At 36.3% G+C, this 22,816-nt stretch overlaps 1 protein-coding gene across 2 annotated transcripts in view; it reads right to left on the bottom strand.

Annotated features, from left to right (window-relative positions):
• Window positions 1–9,731: 9,731 nt before the first annotated feature.
• Window positions 9,732–22,816, bottom strand: part of RTKN2 (rhotekin 2) — a 69,530-nt gene continuing 56,445 nt past the window's right edge. For both annotated transcript variants that reach the window (XM_036336837.1, XM_036336836.1), the window contains exons 10-12: window positions 21,341–21,503; window positions 13,923–14,030; window positions 9,732–12,672 (exon numbers count right to left, since the gene is read on the bottom strand). In XM_036336837.1, coding sequence (XP_036192730.1) covers window positions 12,137–12,672; window positions 13,923–14,030; window positions 21,341–21,503 — 807 coding nt within the window. In that variant the 3' untranslated portion in view covers window positions 9,732–12,136. The remainder of the gene's footprint in view (window positions 12,673–13,922; window positions 14,031–21,340; window positions 21,504–22,816) is intronic.

A 22,816-nucleotide genomic window follows, 5' to 3' on the forward strand; every position in this document is an offset into this window, starting at 1 on the left:
TATAATAATAAAAGCATAATATGCTAATTAGACCAGACAACCTTCCTGATGAAGCCATGGCGGCGGGGGCCAAGCCCTTTGCACGAATTTCGTGCATTGGGCCTCTAGTATCATATATAAAAAGATATATGGGAATTCTTCTTCACTGTTATTTATTTATTCAATCATTTTTATGGCTTCATGAATAGGTATTTTATACTTTGTGTTATAATCCAACACTATTTCATTTTGTTGCTCAAGTTGTTCCAGCGTTGGCTATTTGAAAGTACTTCTTTACTTTTCCTGTGTAACAAGATGTTCCAGACTCATCTTGTGCTGTCTCTATCCCAGAAATAGATCAGCCATCTCTACAAGGAGTTTTGGTTCCTTTTAGTGGAGAGCAGTATTGAGACTCAAGGTCTGAGCACTAGATACACTTGTTGCTACTGGCATGTCATTATATCCAGGCCTTCTCAGTGGACAGAGCTAGGATATACAGGGACATGGTAATAGGCCTGTATTATTTTCATTACTAAAAATATTACAAAAAATTTGTGTGGTTGGGGAAATGAATCAAATCACCACAAATAAGTCTTATGAGGAAAACCCACATTGGACCAGGGTATTGATAATATTCTTTTAAGTTCTGACACTGATTTCTACAACTGGGAATTAACGTTCATTCTTACCCTCACTTCCTCCTAAGGCTTCTGTGAAATTTGGAGTGTGTAAACAGCCTCTCTAATTCACTTGCCTCATCTTGAAAACAGTACCAAGAGCTCTCAACGCTTACCTACCTCACAGGAAACTTGAGGTTGGGTGAGATAAGGTGTTCAAATACTTTGAGCTACCACAAAGACAGATGCTCATGTAGGCCGGATATTATGAGTCCTGGAATATCAAAAGATAGTAAAAAGCTGTCTCTGCCTTTTGATCACAGAGGAATTTTGATACTCTTGAACTATTACTCTTCACTGGTCTGCTGTAGAATGAGAGTTTCTCCCCCAACAATATTCATTTGAGCATTTTTTTCATGCCTTCTGTCAAACAAGCTTTCCCTAGCCTTTGATTTTTATCAAGATTTACTTGACTTTATTCTTCAAAGCATTTAATTCAAAGTTCACTCTATCAGTGGGTGGATTAGTTGAGTAACTGAAATAACAGTGTTAAATGCCATAATAGTTTGTTATAATATTTCTCTTCACAGGAGATATGCTTACCAAAGTCATGTACTAATGAACAATGAAGTGACTGTCTAAATAGCAGACATCTTTGAAAGACAGTTCTTGGTAAATCTGAGTGGAAATAATACATGACAGCACTCCGAAACATTTATTCAATGCCTCCTAAGTACTCTTCTAAGGCCATTATTATGTGTTGGGTACAGTATTAGGTGCTAAGAATATGAAGAGAAAACACATGTCTTTTCCCTCATGAAGCTTATATTCTGCCAGACAAATGCCACATTGTATTTTAAATTCTGCACAACTTTTCTTCAGAAGAGGAATTTGGAGGTCACTGACAGTATCCATCCTGGGAGATCATGTAGTTGATTGCTATTATTTTGAAAAAATTCACCTTTAGTTCCCCAAAGGTTGGGGAGAAAACTACAAAGTCACCACCAATCAGAATCACAAAGGGCAGGCAGGCAGTGGAAAAAGTTGCAAGTTTCAGGAACGATGAGCTGCCTCAGTATTAAGAAGACCTTTCTGAGAACTTGAAGTTATAAGAAATCAGACGGAATGTTCTAAAAACAAACAACCTAAAAATAGAAAAAAAACACCCAAGCAAAAATTATATCCAACAGAAGCTGGACATTCATGGCTCTCATGAATTGGGGAAGTGGCTTTGGCCTCTGGAAGGAGGTGGCAATAGAATGCCTTTGAGGTTCCTTCCTCGCCGAAGGACCATAAAGTAAATACAGCAATTGTGAAGTTAGATTTTCTTTAAAGAAAGATTTCTTGGCAACCAAATACACCCACGATGCTAATATTCTTTCTATTTATATTTTAAAATTACTTAACAATGATCTCAAGCCAGAGATGAGTAGAGAAAACAAACAGACCTTATTCACTACTGAAGAGAGAATAAAAATATAGCTTTTATCAGATATTTGTCTTGACTAAAACTCATTAGAAAACTTCACTGGTCATATGTCTGTCAAATTTAATAGGTAAACTACTAATTGGTCAATAATCAGTCCGGCCTCCACCCCCTACACCTTCACCATCACCATTCCCAACTCCCTGGAAATCTTGCTAAAACCTTTCCCATTGCTTTTGCCTTCCTGCTCTAATTAATTTGCCACCCACATTTCTGATTTCAGAGCCAGCTTCAGACAACTCTTGTTTCATCTTATGATAACTTGCCACTCCTCTCATCTATAATTTATCATAAATAAGACCTCTTTGATTGGCAGCCTCTGAGTTGACTGGCACATAGGCACTGAAGCCCAAGGTAATGAGTATATAATTGCATTAGCTTCTCCGGAGGTGAATGAAAAAATGCCTCTGACAAAGACATTGTCTGTGTTTGTGGTGAGACATCAAAGGAGGAGTTCTTAATTTGGTCCATTTAGGAAGTATCCAAGTAAATCTACCATCCGAATTCATGGTACAGTTACACGTGACCACCAGCTCAACTTGCAGACACCTAACTTGGGTTGTCTCCTAAAGATGTTTCTTGTGCTTAAAACAATCTCAGGGGTTGGTGACAATATGGCCTTCCTTAGTAGCTAACACTTATGGACACACTGTTTTCTTAGAACTTTACTGATAGCTTTATGTCTAGTCTCTCATTAAATCCTTGCAATGACCCTCTTAAGAAGGTCCTATTATTACCATTTTACAGGGTCTGAGACTCAGCAGAGTTAGTGAGGGTGACACCCCTGGGAATGGAACCCACAGAGGTGTGATTGCAGGGATGGACGAAGGCTGAAAGATGTGACTACGGGAGGGGGCTGGGCCATCACGGGTTTGCCTTTCTCTACTCCAAGCACTCCCCTGCCTTAGGGGATCGCTTTCATCTATTCTTAACATATAAGCACTTATTTTCTACTTTTACATTAGGAAGATGTTTTATAATTCAGCTAAAGTGTCTACTTAATGCATTCAGATATTGTGAAGTTCCAAAAAAGCTCCTCTCTCTGTATCTCTGTCAAGTTTTGCTAAAGAAGGACCAGTAAGTGTGCAATTTACTTGAAACAGGATGATGAGGGAGACGCCTCTCGATTTGAAGAGGGAAAACATGGAGAATTTGCAACAATGGGGCAGACAGAGCACAATGAATGTCTTTTCATGCTTTCTGTTTAACTGGAATGGGTGTTGGCACAATTGGAGGTGTGGTGATTAGCCTGTGAGGAGATGTGTGGTGTAAGGAGACATGTTCTTTGTTTGAGTCATGGTCCCAGGGATCAGTCAAGGGCTAATTAGTGGGGAGTTAAGCCTTTGGGAGACTCCAGACTGAAGGTTTGGGTGCCTTATATAATTAAAAAATAATACCAATCTAAAATTAAATCCTACATGTACTGGAATTAATGTGTTTTCTTTTTTCTCATTGAAAAATATGGTCTCTCTTTCTAGTGCATGTGTGTGTATATGTGTGTATATATGTGTTTGTTGTTGGACTGAGCTTTGTTTAGTTTTGTCAACCAAGTAATCCAGTACTGAGCAGTCAAAAGGTAAGGTTGTAGAATACCAACTAATTGCAAAAAGTAAAAAGAGTTAGCTAGCCCTGGCTAGCTTGGCTAAGTTGGTTGGAGCATCATCCCATACACTGAAAGGTTGAGGGTTCAATTCCCAGTCAGGACACATACCCAGGTGGTGGGTTCAATCCCTGGTCGGGGTGCATATGGAAGGCAATCAATCATTTCTCTCCCCCACATCAATGTTTCTCTCTCTCCCTCTCCCTTATCTCTCTCTAAAAAAATCAATTAAATAAAAAGATATAAAGATTATTAAAAAAAAACAAACGACATTCCAAATTGAATGTCTAGCTGTACTTCACTAGGACTGAAACAATGTATTAGACCAGTGCCTTGCTAACTGTTCTGGGAAACCCCCAAGGTCCTGAGAGATAAGGTTGTGGGACCACTAGGGAGTGGATGACTGAGGAAGCAGGAAGGGGAGGCAAGGTGCTCCTCATTCCCGCTCCACTCCAGAGTACTTCCAATTTGATCTGTTTTATGTATTCAAAGGCCTACGTAAGATTTTGTTTGGAAATGGGGTTCTGCTTCTGAAACAAAATGAAAGCTTAGTATTGTACAGTTATCATTTCAATGCAGGTTACTGATCAGAAACTGACACTGGAAATAAACCCCATGAATCAATCCAACAAATCTCTAATCTTCGTGAGAACAGAGGTGAGCCTTCATCCTATCTTCACGTGCCCAGGAAGCTAGCAGAGTCCTACCTATGATGAGGACTAAGTAATGTGTTGGCTAAATGCATGTTTTCCCCTCCAAACAGTACAAGTTATCGACTGCTTCTCAGGAAGTTCACAGCAGAAAATTAAACAACAGATTATTTTCACTGGTGTTGATAAGACTTCTGGTACATTTAGTTCAACACCCGGTTCTCTACTCCAAGCATTTTATTTTAGTAATTGATTTGGATTGAAATCAATCTACAGTGGAATCATATCTACAAATTTTTCTTGAATTTAATTTCTTGGAATGCTTTGCTGCGTGATATAGGAAAAGTGTTGAAGTATACCAGGCATGCTATTCTAATTTCCCAGAGAAACTTTGAGTGACTGATTTGGGGATTATGGCAGTTTTGCTCTCATAATTGACTGTTTAAGAAACACTTTGGGATTCACAAATTACAAGACCAAAAAAAAAAAAAAAAATCTCAAAAAAAAAAAAAAAAAAGTACAGTTGAATTTCCCAGGGTGGAGCAGGAATCATGAACTAACTCCATTCAAAGCCTTCGGAGTGGATGCATGTAAATGAGGTTTGCTCTGGGCCCCTGAATGTTTCCTCCCTGCAATCTGTTCACCCTTCTGTGTCACTCATTCTTCACACCCTTTAGGCCTTTCCTTCCCTCTTGCTGACTAGAAAGAGAATTTGATAAACTCAGTCATGCCAAGATGTCCCTGGTGGAAGCAATTTAATGTGCCACTTCTCCTTGCAAAAAGGCTGGCAGGTAAGAAAAATCAAGTCAGTGGTGGCACATTAGTGGCCTGGATACATGTGAGAATTTTTTTCTCTACTTAAATTAAAAAAAAATAAAATAAAGCCAGGGAAGCTTGATCCTCTCAGCACCTTTATGTTGACAAAACATGACTAAACAATTGGCCCCTGCCCTCCATGAACTTCCTGTGTAGCTGTGGCATTTATAGGCTACTTTTTTCCTTGTTCTAGAGACAATTTAATGATGAACATGCTCCCCAGTACTAATTATAACTACTCTGTCCTTATTGCACTGAGACTAAGTCAAATGTGATCTGGATGTACTAAGCCCATAAGATTTCTCAGCTAGCAAATAAAAGGCAGACATTTTAGCCTGACATTCAAGGCCTCCCAGGATCTGACACCACCTGCCTATTCAATCTAGTTTCTCAACCAAATGCAGCTATACTATTTCAAGCCCTTGGCATACCCTATATTTCCATGCTTTTAAAAGGTATCTATTGCAATGGAAACAAATTGCCCCAAACTTACTGGTTAAAACAATAAACATTTTCTTATTATCAGTTTCTGTGGGATAAGAATTTAGAAGACCCTTAGCTGGGTGAAATGGTAATTGTTATAATACTATCTGATGGGGTTAAAACATAAAACAGATGAATTTGGAGCTGTTCTAGCTGAATTAGGAGAGAGCCAGAGGATCACTCAGTTGACATCACCGCCACTGGTTGCCACCTCTAAGGGCATTAACTCAGGACCCTGGAGATAAACACCAGCCATTCTAATGGTTTTACTGATCAGGAAGTTGTACAGGTGAGTAAGTATCTTACCCAAGGCAACTTGGCTAGTTAATGATAACCAGGACTAGAATCCAATTCCCTCAACTCATAAGCTTATGTTCACTGATGGTAGATATTGTTTTACAGATATATTTGTCAGGTATATGGGAGGCAAGGTCAAGCAGTAATTTATCTCAATATTTTGGAATATGGTTGATCTCACCAATTAGAATGTGAATTTCTCAAGAAAAAGTATCATTTTCAATTTTATAAACCCCAGTAGTGCCTAACACAGGGATACTAAGTATTTGGACACATTTTTAGTTATCTCTTAAATTCGTATGCATTCTAAGTCCAATATGCTCACAACAAGCAAAAAAAATGAAATGGGGCAGGGACTAATGAGTTCTTTTAAATCTATAACAATAAAAGTGTAATATGCTAATTAGACCAGATGACCTTCTGGACAAAGCCAGGGCTGTGAGGGAAGCCTGGGTTCTGGGTGCCAGAGGGAAGCCAGTGCAGGCAGCAGGGGGAAGGAAGGCCTATTATAGCATGAATTCTGTGCATTGGGCCTCTAGTAAATATATATTTGCATGTGCATGCATAAGCATTTACACCATGGAATACTATTTGGCTATAAAAAAGAAGGGAGTCTTATCCTTTGCAATAGCATGGATGGACCTGGAGAGTATTATGCTAAATGAAATAAACCAGTTAGAAAAAGACAAGGACCAAATGATTTCACTTATATGTGGAGTCTAATAAATAAAATAAAATAAAAAAATAACAAACTCACAGAGACAGAAAACAGATTGACAGCTGCTAGAGGGGAGGGGTTTGGGGGGTTAGGTGAAAAAGATGAAGGAATTTAGAAAAAACAAACTCAGATACAGAAAACAGTATGGTGATTACCAGAGAGAAAGGGTGGGAGACAGAGAAGAGGATAAAAGGGGAATAAATGGTGACAGAAGATTTGACTTGGGGTGGCAATACACTATACAGATGATGTATTATAGAGTTGTACACTTGGAACCTACATACTTTTGCTAACCAATGTCACCCCAATAAATCCAATCTATACTAATAAAAGGGTAATATGCTAATTAGACTGGGCATCTTCCAGACATCCTACTGGACAAAGCCACGGTGGCAGGGGCTGAGGCAGAGGCGGTTAGGGGGCAACCAGGCCAACAGGGGAGCAGTTAGGGGGCAACCAGGCCGGCAAGCAGAGGCAGTTAGGGGTGATGAGGCAGGCAGGCAGGCGAGCAGTTAGGAGCCAGTGGTCCCAGATTGTGAGGGGGATGTTTGCCTGCCGGTCTAGGCCCTGTGCGATAGGGCCTAAACCAGTAGTTGGACATCCCCCGAGGGGTCCTGGATTATGAGAGGGTGTAGGCCAGGCTGAGGGACCCCCCCCCCACACACACACACACTGCACTAATTTTGTGCACCGGGCCTCTAGTTAAAATATAAAAAGAGATTATCATATCTCTCAAAGCAAATGGATGCAATTTTAAACAATTTCCAGCAAGATTTGGAATGATTTTGCCTCATTTTTTAATTATCAAGCATGCCAGATTGGTATTTTTCCTATATTCAGATAAATAGAAATGTTTGTTAATATTTCTGTAATAGTTCAACTCGTTAATTAAATCTTAAGGTACTTTGCTTATCTGAGCACACTGATTAGCAGGCCTCTCAGATTAAGAGAAGTTTTTTCTAAAAATTAAGTTTTAAATATTTCTGGTTCCACTACAGGTTTAGAGATAAAATGTTGGAGTAATATAATTGAGCCCGGATTGTTCACTTCTCTCCCCCTCCCCTGAGGTGCTCCAGGGGAGTAAATTAAGCGCTCATAGAAGTGCATTAAAATAAGGAGTCTCCTTGTGGCTAAGGGTACCTGAGAATCCCATGTCCCTAATTTTTTATCAGAGTGACTTATGCCCTGGGGAAATTCTCCATCACTACAACTAAGGTTACATCAATGGATTTTTAAACGAGTACACTGTAAGAGGGATTACATACAAACATTTTATTAAATGTTAGTTATATCAACCAAAGCTATCAAATATTAATCTCATAATAATTAGCACCAGCTACTGGATATGTCTTTAATTAAACTGACTTGACAAAACTATTTACTTCTATCAGTCTAGCCCAGGGTGGGTACCTATGAAAAGAAGCTAGAAAATATCTTCATTGCTTCCTTACCAGTGTTTGGTATTTTAAATATTATATATATATATATATATATATTCCGTGATATAATATTTTTTAATCCAGAAGCTTGACCCACATTTAATTAAAAAATAAGAGATACAATGTCAATTATACAAGTATGTCACAAAAAATTACACACGTTGCCATTAAAAAGAAAGTCTTGTCCTTTAAAAACTCAAACATCTTTTCTAATAACTAACACTATGTACAATTCAGTATAAACCATTTTCATACGACTATTATTAACAATGAAGCAGTTATACATAAACATGTAAACATTTAAAAACTGAACTGTCTTTGAAATGTAAGTACAGCGTCAACTCCATCTGCATTATAGTTTAAGATAGATAGAACACTGAAGAAAACTACTAGGATATAAATGGTGATCAGTTTAATGACTGCTCAATAATTCACTCTTTAGAAAACAGTGAGTTTTGATAAATTCTGACCCTTAGAAACAGACATTTTTCCTGACAACGCCCTTCTCTTTTTGTTCATGGTATAGCACTTTATATGGTAAGGTTGTTCCTCACTCATGGCAACACAGGTGGTTATAGTCAAATGGCATTTGACATAAATTGATCCAAACTGCCCTACAATTTCATTTTGTGTTGAATTAATTAACTTCTTGGTAGGCAGCTAAGGTGCTGAACATAAGCCTAAAGAAATATCTCACATATGAAATGTCTCTAAATAAGGGGCCTTCCATTCTTAATAAGTAGTGGCAGATAAGCCCTAGCCAGTTTGGCTCAGTGGACAGAGTGTTGGCCCTTGGACTCAAGGGTCCAGGTTCGATTCTGGTCAAGGTCACATTATCTAGGTTGCAGGTTGGTCAGGGCGCCTGCGGGAGGCAACCAATCAATGGCTCTCTCTCACAATGTTTCTCTGTCTCTCCCCCTTCCTTCCACTCTCTCTAAAATAAAAAAAATATATAGTACCAGGTAAAATACATTTTGTAGGATCCTAAAGGGTAAAGATAAAGCATTTATAATAAATGGATTTAGTTTTCGACATATATGCACATCTATTTAAACAAAGTCAGGGGGCACTGCAGACAGTTGAGGAAGATGTAATTAAACCCACTAAAGGTTGGCATGCCTGACATTTTTAAAAACTGTACCTAAGGAGGTGTGTATTTGTAATAAAACGTCTTCATTGTCCTTTGCATAAAAGTTCCCACTTTGCAGCAATTAAAAATACTATCTTAATGCTGTAATTTATATCCCAGAGCTTGAGATGTGAATGTAATTTTCTAAGATATTATCTTCAGATCATCAGAATTATCATATCATAAAGTGTCTATTTTGTTTCTCCAATTATTTTATCAAGATGTGACAGCTAACCCTTTGTTTCAAGTTTATAGCCTTCATATACCAAGAAACAAATTAAAAAGACAAATATGGAAAATGAAAAACCATCTCATAAAAAGCTGAAATGTCTTTTATTATATTGCATATTTTTCTGTCATAAACTTCCAGTTTAGGAAATGAAGAAATAAGTACTTCTTTTTTTAAAATCCTTACCCGAGGATATTTTTTCCATTGATTTTTAGAGTAGAAGAGAGAAAGACAGAGAGAAATATCAATGTGAGAGAAACACATCGATTGGTTGCAACCTGACCAGGGGCCCAGGCCTGGGAGGAGCCTGAAGGAAGGTATGTGCCCTTGACCAGAATCGAACCCAGGACCCTTCAGTCAGCAAGGCGATGCTCTATCCACTGAGCCAAATCAGTGAGGGCACAAATACTTCTTTTGATGAACTCCTTAGCAAAGTGTTTAACTCAGTATTTTTAGAGCTGTTTTTGTTTTTGTTTTTTGCTGTGAGAGGAAGGGAGGGAGGAGAAAAGGAGGGAGAGAAGAGATCCAACTTTGTATTACACCTTTGGGGAGAACTGAACTAACATTTAATGAGAACAATGTCAAAGGAAGTGCAGCTGAAGACTTCAGCCCAATTTCAACAGCTTTGTAACATGGGCCCCTAGAAACAGCCTGAATGATTTTGGCGGGGGAGGTAGGCCTTGGTCAGGTTTCACCTAAATGGTTCTAGGAAGAAGGACTTCAGCCTTGTTTCAAAGCGCCCCACTGAGGGAACCACTGCTAGGTAATTTCTTTATGAATAAATTCTGTTTCCAGTTCAACGTAAAGCCTTCTTGATATAATATGCCTGAAGAGAAATGACAAGAATATAACTTGGAAGTTTTAACTCTGGTTTGTTATAAAGAAGGCTTTTTAGATACCAGTTTCAGGAACAATTTTGCCTTACAGCACCTTCTAGCTCAATAATTTAGTGGCAATGAGTCACAAATGCTGTTAAAAACAGCAGTGAGGTTTAAAAAATAAAAATTAAAATAATAAAATCCTTTAGATTTTTAATATGCCATTTACTAAACTGGCAATCACAACAGAAATTTACAAGAGCCTTCTAATTAGAAAAAATAAATTAATCCTATCTTCTTAGGTGTTTATACATGTGCTTGTCTCTAAATTCCAGACAAGCATATAGGGCTTCCTTCTCATCAGATACTAAGTCTATGCTGATGTCGGCAGTCACAAGAGACCTTTTGTATCATTGCTCCCTCGAGTTCCAATTCTTACTAGAATCCTGAGCAAACACAAAAGTAACCTGGCAGTTACATCATTCCATATAAATGAAAAAGACTTTGCTATCTAAAAATAATGAAAGGCTCCATTTAAATTAATGTTATTTTTGTCAAGTGCTCATTTTACTTTGTAATAATGTAGTGCTGATCCAAATAGAGTTCTTATGGGCTTCAAAATTATCTCTAGGGATTATACTTAGGGCAGTAATTTAATTCTTATTTCTTACAATGACATTTAGGGTTCACTGTGATTTGAGATTTTTAGTGCTGTTGCTGACACCTTATGGAAACTGTTTTATTTGGAAATTCTGATTAGATTCTGTTCAGCTCTTGTTTACAAGAAGTATTAATATAAAAATGGATTTTTTTTTTGTTCCTGTAAGGTACTTAATCTCTTGCTATTTATTCTTCACTTATGAAACAGATTTCATAATTCTGTTTGGGTCACTATGATTGGTTGCTATGGAGATTACCTCCTATGGAAATGATTCTGATGTGTTTATTGTAAGAATACGACTTTTAATGAATAATATCAATAGCAGATATCAAACCTTACTAGAAGAAGGAAATCTAATTAAAAATTTTTAAAGGGGGATTAATTCTGAAAGTTATTATCATGGCCCACTTTTCTGATATTTTTTAATTGACCACCTGCTTTTTAAAGTATTAAATTTATTTTAAGATGTTAATCAGCTACTCACGTCCCTAAATTCCTATGTCACAATGAAAATTAGCACCATGCATAGAAAAATGGAAGTAAAAAACATTTCATCTACTAATAAATGTGCTTCACTATGAGAGTTAATGTCTCCAGGATTTCAGAGCTCATCAAGGAGCACATTACAAATTCCCTTTAAAGATGAAGAATTTAATATCCCAAAATTTATCCCAGGAATTTAAAAGGTCAGTGAGTTAACTAGTGAGTTAAACAATAGATGAGAGCCAGTGAACCATTAGATGAGAATTCCAGAATGCTAAGAAGAAATTTTCTTGGGTGGATTCTATAATTTGTGGTTTGAATAAAACTTTTGAAAAATTCCATTAGTATTAAAATTCTCATAATGAGAATATGGTTCATATTTAACCATTTTAAATTACTAGACAGTCTCTCCCCAAAGAAAATTTAATGCTTTCTTCTGCCTAGTTCTTGTTCACTGCCTGGTATTAATTTAGGAATAAATTAACCCTTCCAACCATTAGGATATTGTCTAGAGAGTGCCTCTTGCATTCTGCTGGGGAAATCACTTATATTCTCAAAATCAGAATAAAAGAGAAGTGCATTTCTTCATTATAAAACATTTTTATACCTAATAGCTTATTCATTATTGATTTAAACCATCTTAATTACCTACATAATTTCCATCTACAGCGCTTCTGAATCAAACCTCACAGTTACACATTTTGTTAATGTTTTATACATTTAAGGGTTTTTTATACTTGTGCCTGCAACCAGGATCTAGGGTCCAAAATGTCTTTGATAGATTTCTGCCTTGGAGTTGGCACTGGCTTTGCTTCAAAACTGGGTCTAGTGTCTCCGTTTTCACCATCAGTTAAACTATTTTTCCAGGCGGGAAGGAGTTTTCGAGGAGCAGCCATTGGTTTCTGTACGTGATGCACTAGGGTTGACGATTTGGTATCCAAAGGCGAGGTCTGAGATACACATGTTTTCCCCCCGTTTTCCTTAACCAATAGATCTGTGTTGCTCTGTGTTTTTAAGCTGAACGGAGCTTTATCAGGAGGAGGAAGGGGAGCCCGTCTCTTTTTCCTTTTTCCATCAGGTAACTGCTTGCTTGCAGGAGATAATATCTCTTTCTGGATGACCACTTGATGTTTACCATCAAAGAGTGCGGCCCAAGGAGGTGGTGAGGGTTCTTCATGCTGACCAATAAGGAACTCTCCATTTGTCTCTTCAATTTTTTTTTGTATTATGTCAGTTAAACTTTCAAGTTTTATAGGTGAATCAATGCCTGTAACAATTTTAAGAATAAAATACATGGGAAAAATTCAAAACAGATACTTATAACTGAGTAAGTTATTTTCCAAACCAATATGCTATCTATAACAGCCATCAAAAACAGATTAGGATAGCAAGTGGTTTTTAAAGAATCATTAACTTGTAAAAATAGCCATATCAACAGAACCAAATGGGAGATCATGCACTATGCACTGCACACACACTTGCATACATGTACACACATGTATATGTATATGCATACATAAATACATGGATTCCTAAGTAGATGTGTAATGTTCAGCTTACAAAGGAATAGAAGTACATCAGGATTTTTTTCAATTACTTTCCTGGATTTAAAATCTATTCTGACTTCTAGGTAATAGTGGCTTCCATTTTTATAAAAGCCTGATATGTAAACTGGGACAAACACAATGGAGTCTTTCCTGTAGACCAGCAGGTCTCTTTAATAGGGTAAAAATCCAAGACCAAAAACCCAGAGAAAGAGTGAAGCCCTGATACCATTTTGGTGATAAGAATAGTGGGTGAAATTTTCCCTGATTAATAAAGAAGAAGAAAAAACAAACAAAAACAAAACAAGACAAAACAAAAAAAACAGAGATAAATGTGTAAACTTAAATGTATCATTTTTAATCTAACATTTTCAGGTACATGTGAGTGCAGGGACATTGGGGACAAAAAAGACTAGAATTTAATCTTGATTTGTGCTTATTCACAGCACTGTTCACCGAGGCAATCCTACAAAGATAATATCCTTCAAAGTATGAGAAAATGAAATATTATTGAGTCTAAAAATTTTTAATTTTCCAAAGCATTAAACTTCACCAATTTTTTTTGCCCGACACAAAAGCTTCCATTTATTAATATTCATTTATCAACACTACTTTAAAATAAATTTAATATAAAAATGTCTAAACATTATATTTCACAATCTGCAATTTTTACATTTTCAGAATTTTTATCAGCTACTCAGTTAACATTTATTTTAGTGCACCTTCATCCCACTTTGAAACCTTAAAATTTTTGTTTGTTAAGCATTCAAACTACAAAAAATGTGTATTCATTAATTTTGTATTAATTCATCTATTAAACATGAGTTCTTTAGTCTATAATCATAGTCTTTTTCATTCATTTTCATTGTGCCCTGAAAAATTTAGCATTTTAATGTCAATAGAATAAGCTGCTTGAATATGGACAATGTTGTTTTTGTTAGCCTGCAGCTTAGAAAAGACAATCCCCACTTACTCATATCATGGTAGACTGAGGTCGCCTCTTTTGTCAAGAACAAAGGTGGTTTCCGTGGTGACATAATCTCAATTTTCATAAGTTTTTCACAACAATGCTTCCATTGGCCTAAGAAAGACAGAAAAGGCAGGCTAGTTTAAAGTATAAATGTGAAGTAGTATATTTCATTTTTAATAGATATCAACACATTTTTGCTTTGAAAATAAAGCATTATCTTAAGAAAGCCACAAAAATACAGTATTATGTATAATTTTAAAGTCCAAGTCTAGGCATGAAAGTTACCTATTTTACAAATAAAATTCTATGCACAGATGTTAAGCTTAAGATCTCTAGGCTATTAAATACTGTAATATTTCACTAAATGGTCAATAACTAAAATTTCTACGTATGGCAAAAGTTTGTACAAATTCTTTTATTTTAAATATTAAATAAAAATGTCCAGTAATTAAGACAATTTTAAAATAAAAAATCAAATGAAATACAGTACTAGGAGGAAGTAGGAAAAAAATAAGGAATAGTGGTTCACAAAAATGATCTCAACTTTGAGAATTCTAATTAAATAAAAATTGGTTATTTAACAATTACCTCTTCAAGGTGATTATTGTGCTTTAAAAAAATCATGCAACTCTAGAAAAACAATGAATTTTCATTTAAGTAAAAGGTATACAAAAGCCTATTACTATAAAAACAGAACACTCAAAATTCTAACAGAATCTAATTTATTGAATAATTAAAAAAACCCCCACACACCTCTTGAATAAGTTATTTCAAATTAAATTAAACTTTAAAAGTGTGGACAACAATTTTGCTTTTATTGTATTTTACTATTTTCATCTTAAAATAAAATTCTCAGATTTATTTCTTCTGAGTGGATATAAAAACCCTTAAGCTTTATATATTTATTGTGCACCTGCAAGTTGAATAACAACTGTGTAAGAAACTATGTGTCTATATATTCGTATTATACAAGTTTAAGTTATTGAGGTTCACCATTCTTAAAATCTTACATCAGTAGAAAAGTAAATGTAATACACATGTGCCTTTTTAGACTGATTTATGATCTGTATTTCTTTTCCTTTTAATATATTCTCAATCTCCATATTCAATACCCATCTGAGTTATTTTCCATGGCTTAAAAATTAAAGACATTTCATGTTTAGTCAAATTAGATACTCATTTCTGTTGTTTTAAGTCTGTCATAGCAATATGGTAATATATGCATAAATTTTAAATCCATCACCTTAAATAGTTAAGCAACATGAAAACCTTTCAGTATGTTTTATTATAACGCTAAATACAGAATATCATAAAAATTTCAAAATAATTCACATAGCAACTCATAAAGGGAATAAAATCTTGAGTTTGAGGCTTCAAAGGTTGCCCTGCAGAATTTAAATCTAGTAGGATCTGAGATCTGATAACTTATTCCTCCCCTCCACTTCCTTTTTTAGATAAATATATAAAAGCCAGCTTTCCTTCTTGAGGGCAGGAAAAAAGGCCATATCTAATGGAAAAATAATGAAACACTTTAAACTAGCAAACATTTCTCTGTCAAATCTTACACAAATTATAAAGTGCAGTATTTTCTCTATATTGATAGATGAGAGCTTTTGATGGTTAAACTGGTAGCAGAATACTAATCATGCTGAAAATTGGAATATAAAGCCACATTATCCCATGTGTTACTGAAGTCTGAGGTACAAAAAGGTGGTATGTTCACTGGTCAAGACTTTACAACTGAAACATTTTACCAGTGAATAAATTCGTATGCAGTTACACATGCTGCCGATATGCTAACACAAAAATAAAGACCCAGTATAAAATATTAAATGCATATTTTATGCACATAAAATCTGTATATTGAAGATGTTTCCCACAATATTTATTGTTATAATATTCCCAGTCAAAGTAATCTGTTATGTTAAGCTGCTTATGTAACTCAATATTCATATTATTAAATATTTAAAAAAATTATTTTTGGCCCACCATTCCTAGCTCTACCCTTTTTGATCATCCAAGACAAGTAGCATTCCTCTTTTACTTGTTTGTTAGCTTTCAAATATTAAAAATTAACTATTCCACATAATAGCTATGTATAGTACCAGGGGGGTACTGGAAATATCTGGGGAATCACTTTGTAAAGTGTATGGTTGTCTGACTACTGTTCTGTATACCTGAAACTAATACAAAATAATACTAAATGTAAACTATAATTTAAAAATGATTAAAATAATTATATGGGAAAAGAATTTAAAATTAACTATTCCATCCCCTTTGCCTCCCAACCTCCACTCAAGAGTGTTCTACAGGCTAAACAGAACTAGTTCCATTAATGTTTTCTTATGATTTCTAATATCTTACTCTTCTAATTTTCTATTCTTCAATGGAGTCAAATTATTGAAAATGGCTCTAAATGTTAAATTACTCTTTATTTTGCCCTGGATATCTATTCTCTACTTTGTTCTACACATCATTATTTCTCCTACAATCACAAGAGGCTACACTTAACACTAGGAAGGTAAAAATTTTAAAGTTCAAGTCAATCTTTAGGATAGTATAAACACTTCCATCTTTGCTTCCTTTCTACTATACACAATGAATTCTAAAGTACAAATGTAATATAATTTATACTTTAAAAATCAGATAGATTGGCAGATTTTACCCCTCAAATATTAAGTACTAAAGAAATAGCCAGACCTGAGAACCTTGCTGTCATCACTTTTTTGTTACTTTGAGAGTACAAAAACGCCAGGAGATTCTTATCCCTCTAATTTTTAGCATGATAAATTATTTTACCCTATCTGGAGAATGAAAACATGAGATCATCTAGTAGAAGTTGATATCCAAACTATATAATATCCTGGAATTTTTACTTTCTTTTACCTTTTCTCCCTGTTTTTATGTATATAAAAATTATAAAATACCAGAATTATTTTCTAAAAATAACATAGTGTTTTGTAAGACAGATTCTCTAAATTACAGCATTTAGGGAAGCAGTTAAAATTTTAGCTGTGATTAGCAAACAAAAGGAAGTTGTTGTTCTTTAGGCAATACACCTACGATAGCTGAAGTTTTAAAAGAAAGAAATGTGATGCATGCTGATAAGCATGGAACAAATATTTAAACATCTACTAAATGCTGAGAGATAGCACTTAAGGAAAAACAAGTCCTAAAGAATCCAAGGCCATGAAGAAGTCCTCCCTCTGATTCCCTGTGGCAAACTAGAAACCTCTTCAGACTCAATTTTCTCATCTTTAGAGCAGAGGGAAGTAATTTCTACATCACTGAGATGTTATGAGAAATAAATGAAGCCATATGGTATGTGGAAGGTAATCAAATTTAGTTCTCCTTTTGCCTCCTTCCTAGCCATTGCTATAGTACTTGACCAGGCCATGGATCAGAGTAGGCTTATAAAACTTAATCTAAGGACTGCAGATATTAACTCTTTTATGGAGCTCCCCCAAAGAGCCTGGAAGAAGTCCTAAAATGTCTCTAAGTATGATTTCTAGGAAGTAACTACAATTGTTTGCAAATGGCTCTACTTTGTAATTCTACAGAAAAGCATTCTAAAGATGTAAAATACTGGTTGAATTTAACTGTAGGCTTAATTTGATTAGAAACAGCCATTATCAATAGTCTACATTTTCAATATCCAATTTCAGTATTTTCCTGGTGATAAAATTCCTCTTGAAATTGAGACAATTAGATTCTCACATATTTTATATAGTGGTACTCTATTACATTACTATCGCATTGTTTTATAATCCATGCCATTGAACTGTATTATTGAAACTGAAAAACAGTATCTACGATTAAAAAAAAAATCTCTTTGGATAATGTCCAAGATGATATTATAAGAAATCTGGAGTTAACAGGAGGTTACAGGAAAATGAGTCTCCTAAATGAAAGGGCGAGGGCTACACCCTCCATCGTGCCCTGGATCTTCCATTTTTGGGCAGCAGCCATTAGCCATGTGCTCAGCAAGGAGCTTCTTCCTGGAAGCCCAAGCCTCTGCTAGCCACACCTAGGATTTCTTTAAACTAACCAATGATAATCAAGGGAAGTGCACGCCATAGACACAACCACATCCTGTGTAACAAGACCCAGACTTGCGCCTGGCCAATCGGCAGGGCCCACGGTCCTCTCTCTTCCCTTTACTCTAACCCCCGTATAAAACCCCTTTCCCCACAGAGCTCTCTCTCTCTCTCTGCCTCCTGCCACTGGTCGGCGAGTGTGGTGGACGGGGAGCTCGAGCTAGCTCGAATAAAGACTCTTTTGCTTTTGCATCGGACTCGGCTGGCTCCCTGGTGGTCTTTTGGGGATCCTGAAATATGGGCTTAACACTAAACATTTAAATATTTTAGGATCATCACTATCTTAGAGAAGTTTTTTATTCCTCAGATGGCTTCTTATCAACATGAATGGATCTTGAGAATATCATGCTAAGTGAAGTAAGTCAGAAAAAGTTAAGAACCATATTGATTTCACTCACATGTGGGATTAAAATTGAAAGCAAAAAAATGTACCCTGGACAAGGGGGAGAGGGAGGCTCAGTTGGTTGAGCGTTGTCTCACACATGAAATAGTAGAGGGTTCAATTCCAGTCAAGGCACACACATAGCCAGGTTGTGGGTTCAGCCAGGTTGTGGGTTCAGGGCACACACATAACCAGGGTGTGTATAGAAGGCAACCCATCGATGTTTCTCTCTCACATCAATCTTTCCCTCTCTCGCTCTTCTCTCTCTCCTCACCTCCTCTCAAGAATAAAGGAAGCCGGAGAACCAAGATGGCGGCACAGGTTAACGCCGGAGTTTGCTACCTTGAACAACTACTTCAAAAGTGAAACTAAAAAACGGAATGGACATCACCCAGAACCACAGGAACGCTGGCTGAGTGGAAGTCCTACAACTAGGAGGAAAGAGAAACGCATACGGACACTCAGAGGAGGCGCAGTGCTGAAGTCAAATTCTGAGGTGCGGAGTGCGCGGAGCGGGCTGGCGGCGGAGGGCGCGGTTGGCGTTTTCAATCGGGAGGGAGTCGCAGACTCTGAGCTCCAGATACAGGGGAGTCTTTAGGGACCCAGACTCAAACGGGAGAAGCGGGACTGTCTGGCTTTGGTCAGAGCGAGTGCAGCTTTCTCTCCGAGGTTTGCAGCGGGTGCTGGGACTCAGAGAGGCAGAGCCCCTGGGGACAGGACTGAGAGCCGCCATAACTGCTCTCTCCGGCCCACCCTGTTGATCCTGTGCGACCTGCCCCGCCCAAGCCCTGCACAGAGGCATTTGCCGGATAGCCTCAGGCAAAGGCTAGATTAGCACCTCCCTAGAGGACAGAAGTTCTCTCACTGCAGACACAGCTGATTCTCATAGCCACTTGGCCTGGAGGTCAAACCCTCCCTGGTATTAGCTACAACAATCAAGGTTTAACAATAAGACTGCGCACAAAGACCACTAGGGGGTGCACCAAGGAAGCATAACAAAATGTGGAGACAAAGAAACAGGACAGAATTGTCAATGGAAGATATAGAGTTCAGAACCACACTTTTAAGGTCTCTCAAGAACTGTTTAGAAGCCACCGATAAACTTAATGAGATCTACAAGAAAACTAATGAGACCCTCGATGTTATATTGGGGAACCAACTAGAAATTAAGCATACACGGACTGAAATAACGAATATTATACAGACTCCCGACAGCAGGCCAGAGGACCGCAAGAATCAAGTCAATGATTTGAAATGTGAGGAAGCAAAAAACACCCAACCGGAAAAGCAAAATGAAAAAAGAATCCAAAGATGTGAGGATAGTGTAAGGAGCCTCTGGGACAGCTTCAAGCGTACCAACATCAGAATTATAGGGGTGCCAGAAGATGAGAGAGAGCAAGATATTGAAAACCTATTTGAAGAAATAATGACAGAAAACTTCCCCCACCTGGTGAAAGAAATGGACTTACAGGTCCAAGAAGCGCGGAGAACCCCAAACAAAAGGAATCCAAAGAGGACCACACCAAGACACATCATAATTAAAATGCCAAGAGCAAAAGATAAAGAGAGAATCTTAAAAACAGCAAGAGAAAGAAACTCAGTTACCTACAAGGGAATACCCATACGACTGTCAGCTGATTTCTCAACAGAAACTTTGCAGGCCAGAAGGGAGTGGCAAGAAATATTCAAAGTGATGAATACCAAGAACCTACAACCAAGATTACTTTATCCAGCAAAGCTATCATTCAGAATTGAAGGTCAGATAAAGAGCTTCACAGATAAGGAAAAGCTAAAGGAGTTCATCACCACCAAACCAGGATTATATGAAATGCTGAAAGGTATCCTTTAAGAAGAGGATGAGGAAGAGGAAGAAAAAGGTAAAGATACAAATTATGAACAACAAATATGCATCTATCAACAAGTGAATCTAAGAATCAAGTGAATAAATAATCTGATGAGCAGAATGAACTGTTGATTATAATAGAATCAGGGACATAGAAAGGGAATGGACTGACTATTCTTGGGGGGGAAAGGGGTGTGGGAGATGCGGGAAGAGACTGGACAAAAATCATGCACCTATGGATGAGGACAGTGGGTGGGGAGTGAGGGCGGAGGGTGGGGCGGGAACTGGGAGGAGGGGAGTTATGGGGGGGAAAAAAGAGGAACAAATGTAATAATCTGAACAATAAAGATTTAATTAAAAAAACAAACAAAACAAAACAAAACAAAAAAAGAATAAAGGAAGAAAATCATATTTAAAATGTTAAAAAAAAAAGAACAAACAAGAAGACAACAACTCAGACACAGACATCAGTATGTTGGTTACCAGTGGGAAAAGGAGTGGGTGGGTAGTAAAGGGTAAAGGGAGCCAAATAGATAGTGATGGAAGAAGATGTGACTTTGGGTGGTGGGCACACAATGCAATATACAGATGATGTGTCACTTGAAACCTATATAATTGTATTCATCAATGAAAACAAAATGTATTTGTATAGGAGTATCTCTTCAATGAAAATCATCTAGTTCCCACTTTCTAAAATATGAAATTGTCTTAACATGAAGAAAAATGTCAGAATGCCTTCAGTGCATAGTGTGACTTCATTCTTGTAAGAAACTATTTAAAATCATCGTTTGCATTCATTAAGTTGAGTTTTGAATATTTTAATAATTAAAAAATCATAGATTTCTTAAAAAAAGTAAAAGGTAGGAATACTAGATTCAAAGGTACACTGTTACTATACTAGTCAGTCAGGCACTGGGGAAAGGTTAAGAGAAAAAAGCATCATTGTACTTGTGATATACTACCATATTATTTAAGAACATAAAAATTTCTTGATACAAACTATAAGATTATAATATGTATAATTTCAATATTTATATTGCTGTATGTATCCTTTCAGGATATATGAATATACTACCAGAACATCCAAACATCTACTTACTAAGATCAAAGAAATGCTGCCAGAAGGCTTCCATCCACTTCTGAAGATCTTCTTTATTGTCAGCTGCAAAAATATGAGCTACAGCCTGTCCAGCAACAGGGTTGGTGACAGAGAAATTAAAGACTCTTTTCTTGGTATTCTCCATTGCCCGTATTCTGGTCTCCTAAAAATTAAGAAAAAACTGGTGTTTTACAAGAGAATACTTTTGTGATGATCAAATAAATGTTTTATTGCTTAACTACTGTATTTACACCAAATGCAATTATAGTCTTATTGTCAATCATTTAAAATATGTAAATTTGAGAATTTTCAATATTAAAATTCAAATATAGAGGGTTTATAAAAATGCTTCATATGAGAAATATTAAGTAATGTTTCAAAGTATGCTACATATAGCACTTATGTTAGATTACATGAGATTAAAACAAATCCTATTTTGCTCTCTCAGTTTAAGTAGGAGTTTGCTATCTTTTATATACGTCTTAAAATCTGCAATGAAATAAGTACAGTATGTCATAATGGTAATGTGAATTATATTAAATATATTTTCTAGCAGCAAGAGAATCAGTAAAGTATGTTTCTTATTCGAATATTAATGCATAATATATAGTGCCATCAGTCAAAGCAATAAAACCATAACTTAGTGTTTACTGTACCCAAACAGTTAGGTTTTCCCATTAACATTGATTTCATATGTAGCATTCATTTACAAACCTCATAGCCAAAGACCCATAAAGTACTATCATTCTCATAATGATAAAAATTATTTTTCAAATGTTAAATGCAAGACTCTAGAACAAAGGCAATGATTTCATTCATTTGATAGTCTAAACTGGTTTTCTGAGTGTTACTATGTATGACATTGTGGTGATGTTTATTGTGTTTACATATAGAAGAGATAAGTCTATTCCCAAGTCATATACAGGCACTGCGATGCCACATGACAAGCTTGAAACTACATGTAGTTTCCAAGGAATCTTAGCGGATAACGTCTGGAAAAGAACAATCTATTATGCAAAGATAGGGATTTGGCTACCTGAGCATATCCATTAGAAATATATGTGAGCCACATATGTAAGGTTTTCTTCTAATCACATTTAATAAGAGAAATTTGGTGAAAACAATTATGTAATAATTATTACATTATTTTAAAGTAGTGTATTTTATGTAACCCAACATATCCAGAATACTAACATATAATAGATAAAATATTTTTTGAAATATTTTAGATTCATTTTTCATGCTAAGTCTCCAAACTCTAGTCTATCTTACAGAACATCTCAATTTGGACAGCCACACTTTAAGAGCCTAACAGCCACTGATGGCTGGTGGTTACTCTATTAGGTAAAGCAGTTCTACAGGAATGTGGTTAAGCCTATTGGAATGTGTGCAGAAGAATATTTGGCTGGCAGTTACAAAAGCTGGTTAAGAATGAGAAGAAATTCTTCACTTTGATGAGTATAGAGTGAAGAGAGA

This window comes from Myotis myotis, unplaced genomic scaffold (genome assembly GCF_014108235.1).
Source record: "Myotis myotis isolate mMyoMyo1 unplaced genomic scaffold, mMyoMyo1.p scaffold_m19_p_15, whole genome shotgun sequence".
In the NCBI taxonomy this organism is placed as follows: domain Eukaryota; kingdom Metazoa; phylum Chordata; class Mammalia; order Chiroptera; family Vespertilionidae; genus Myotis; species Myotis myotis.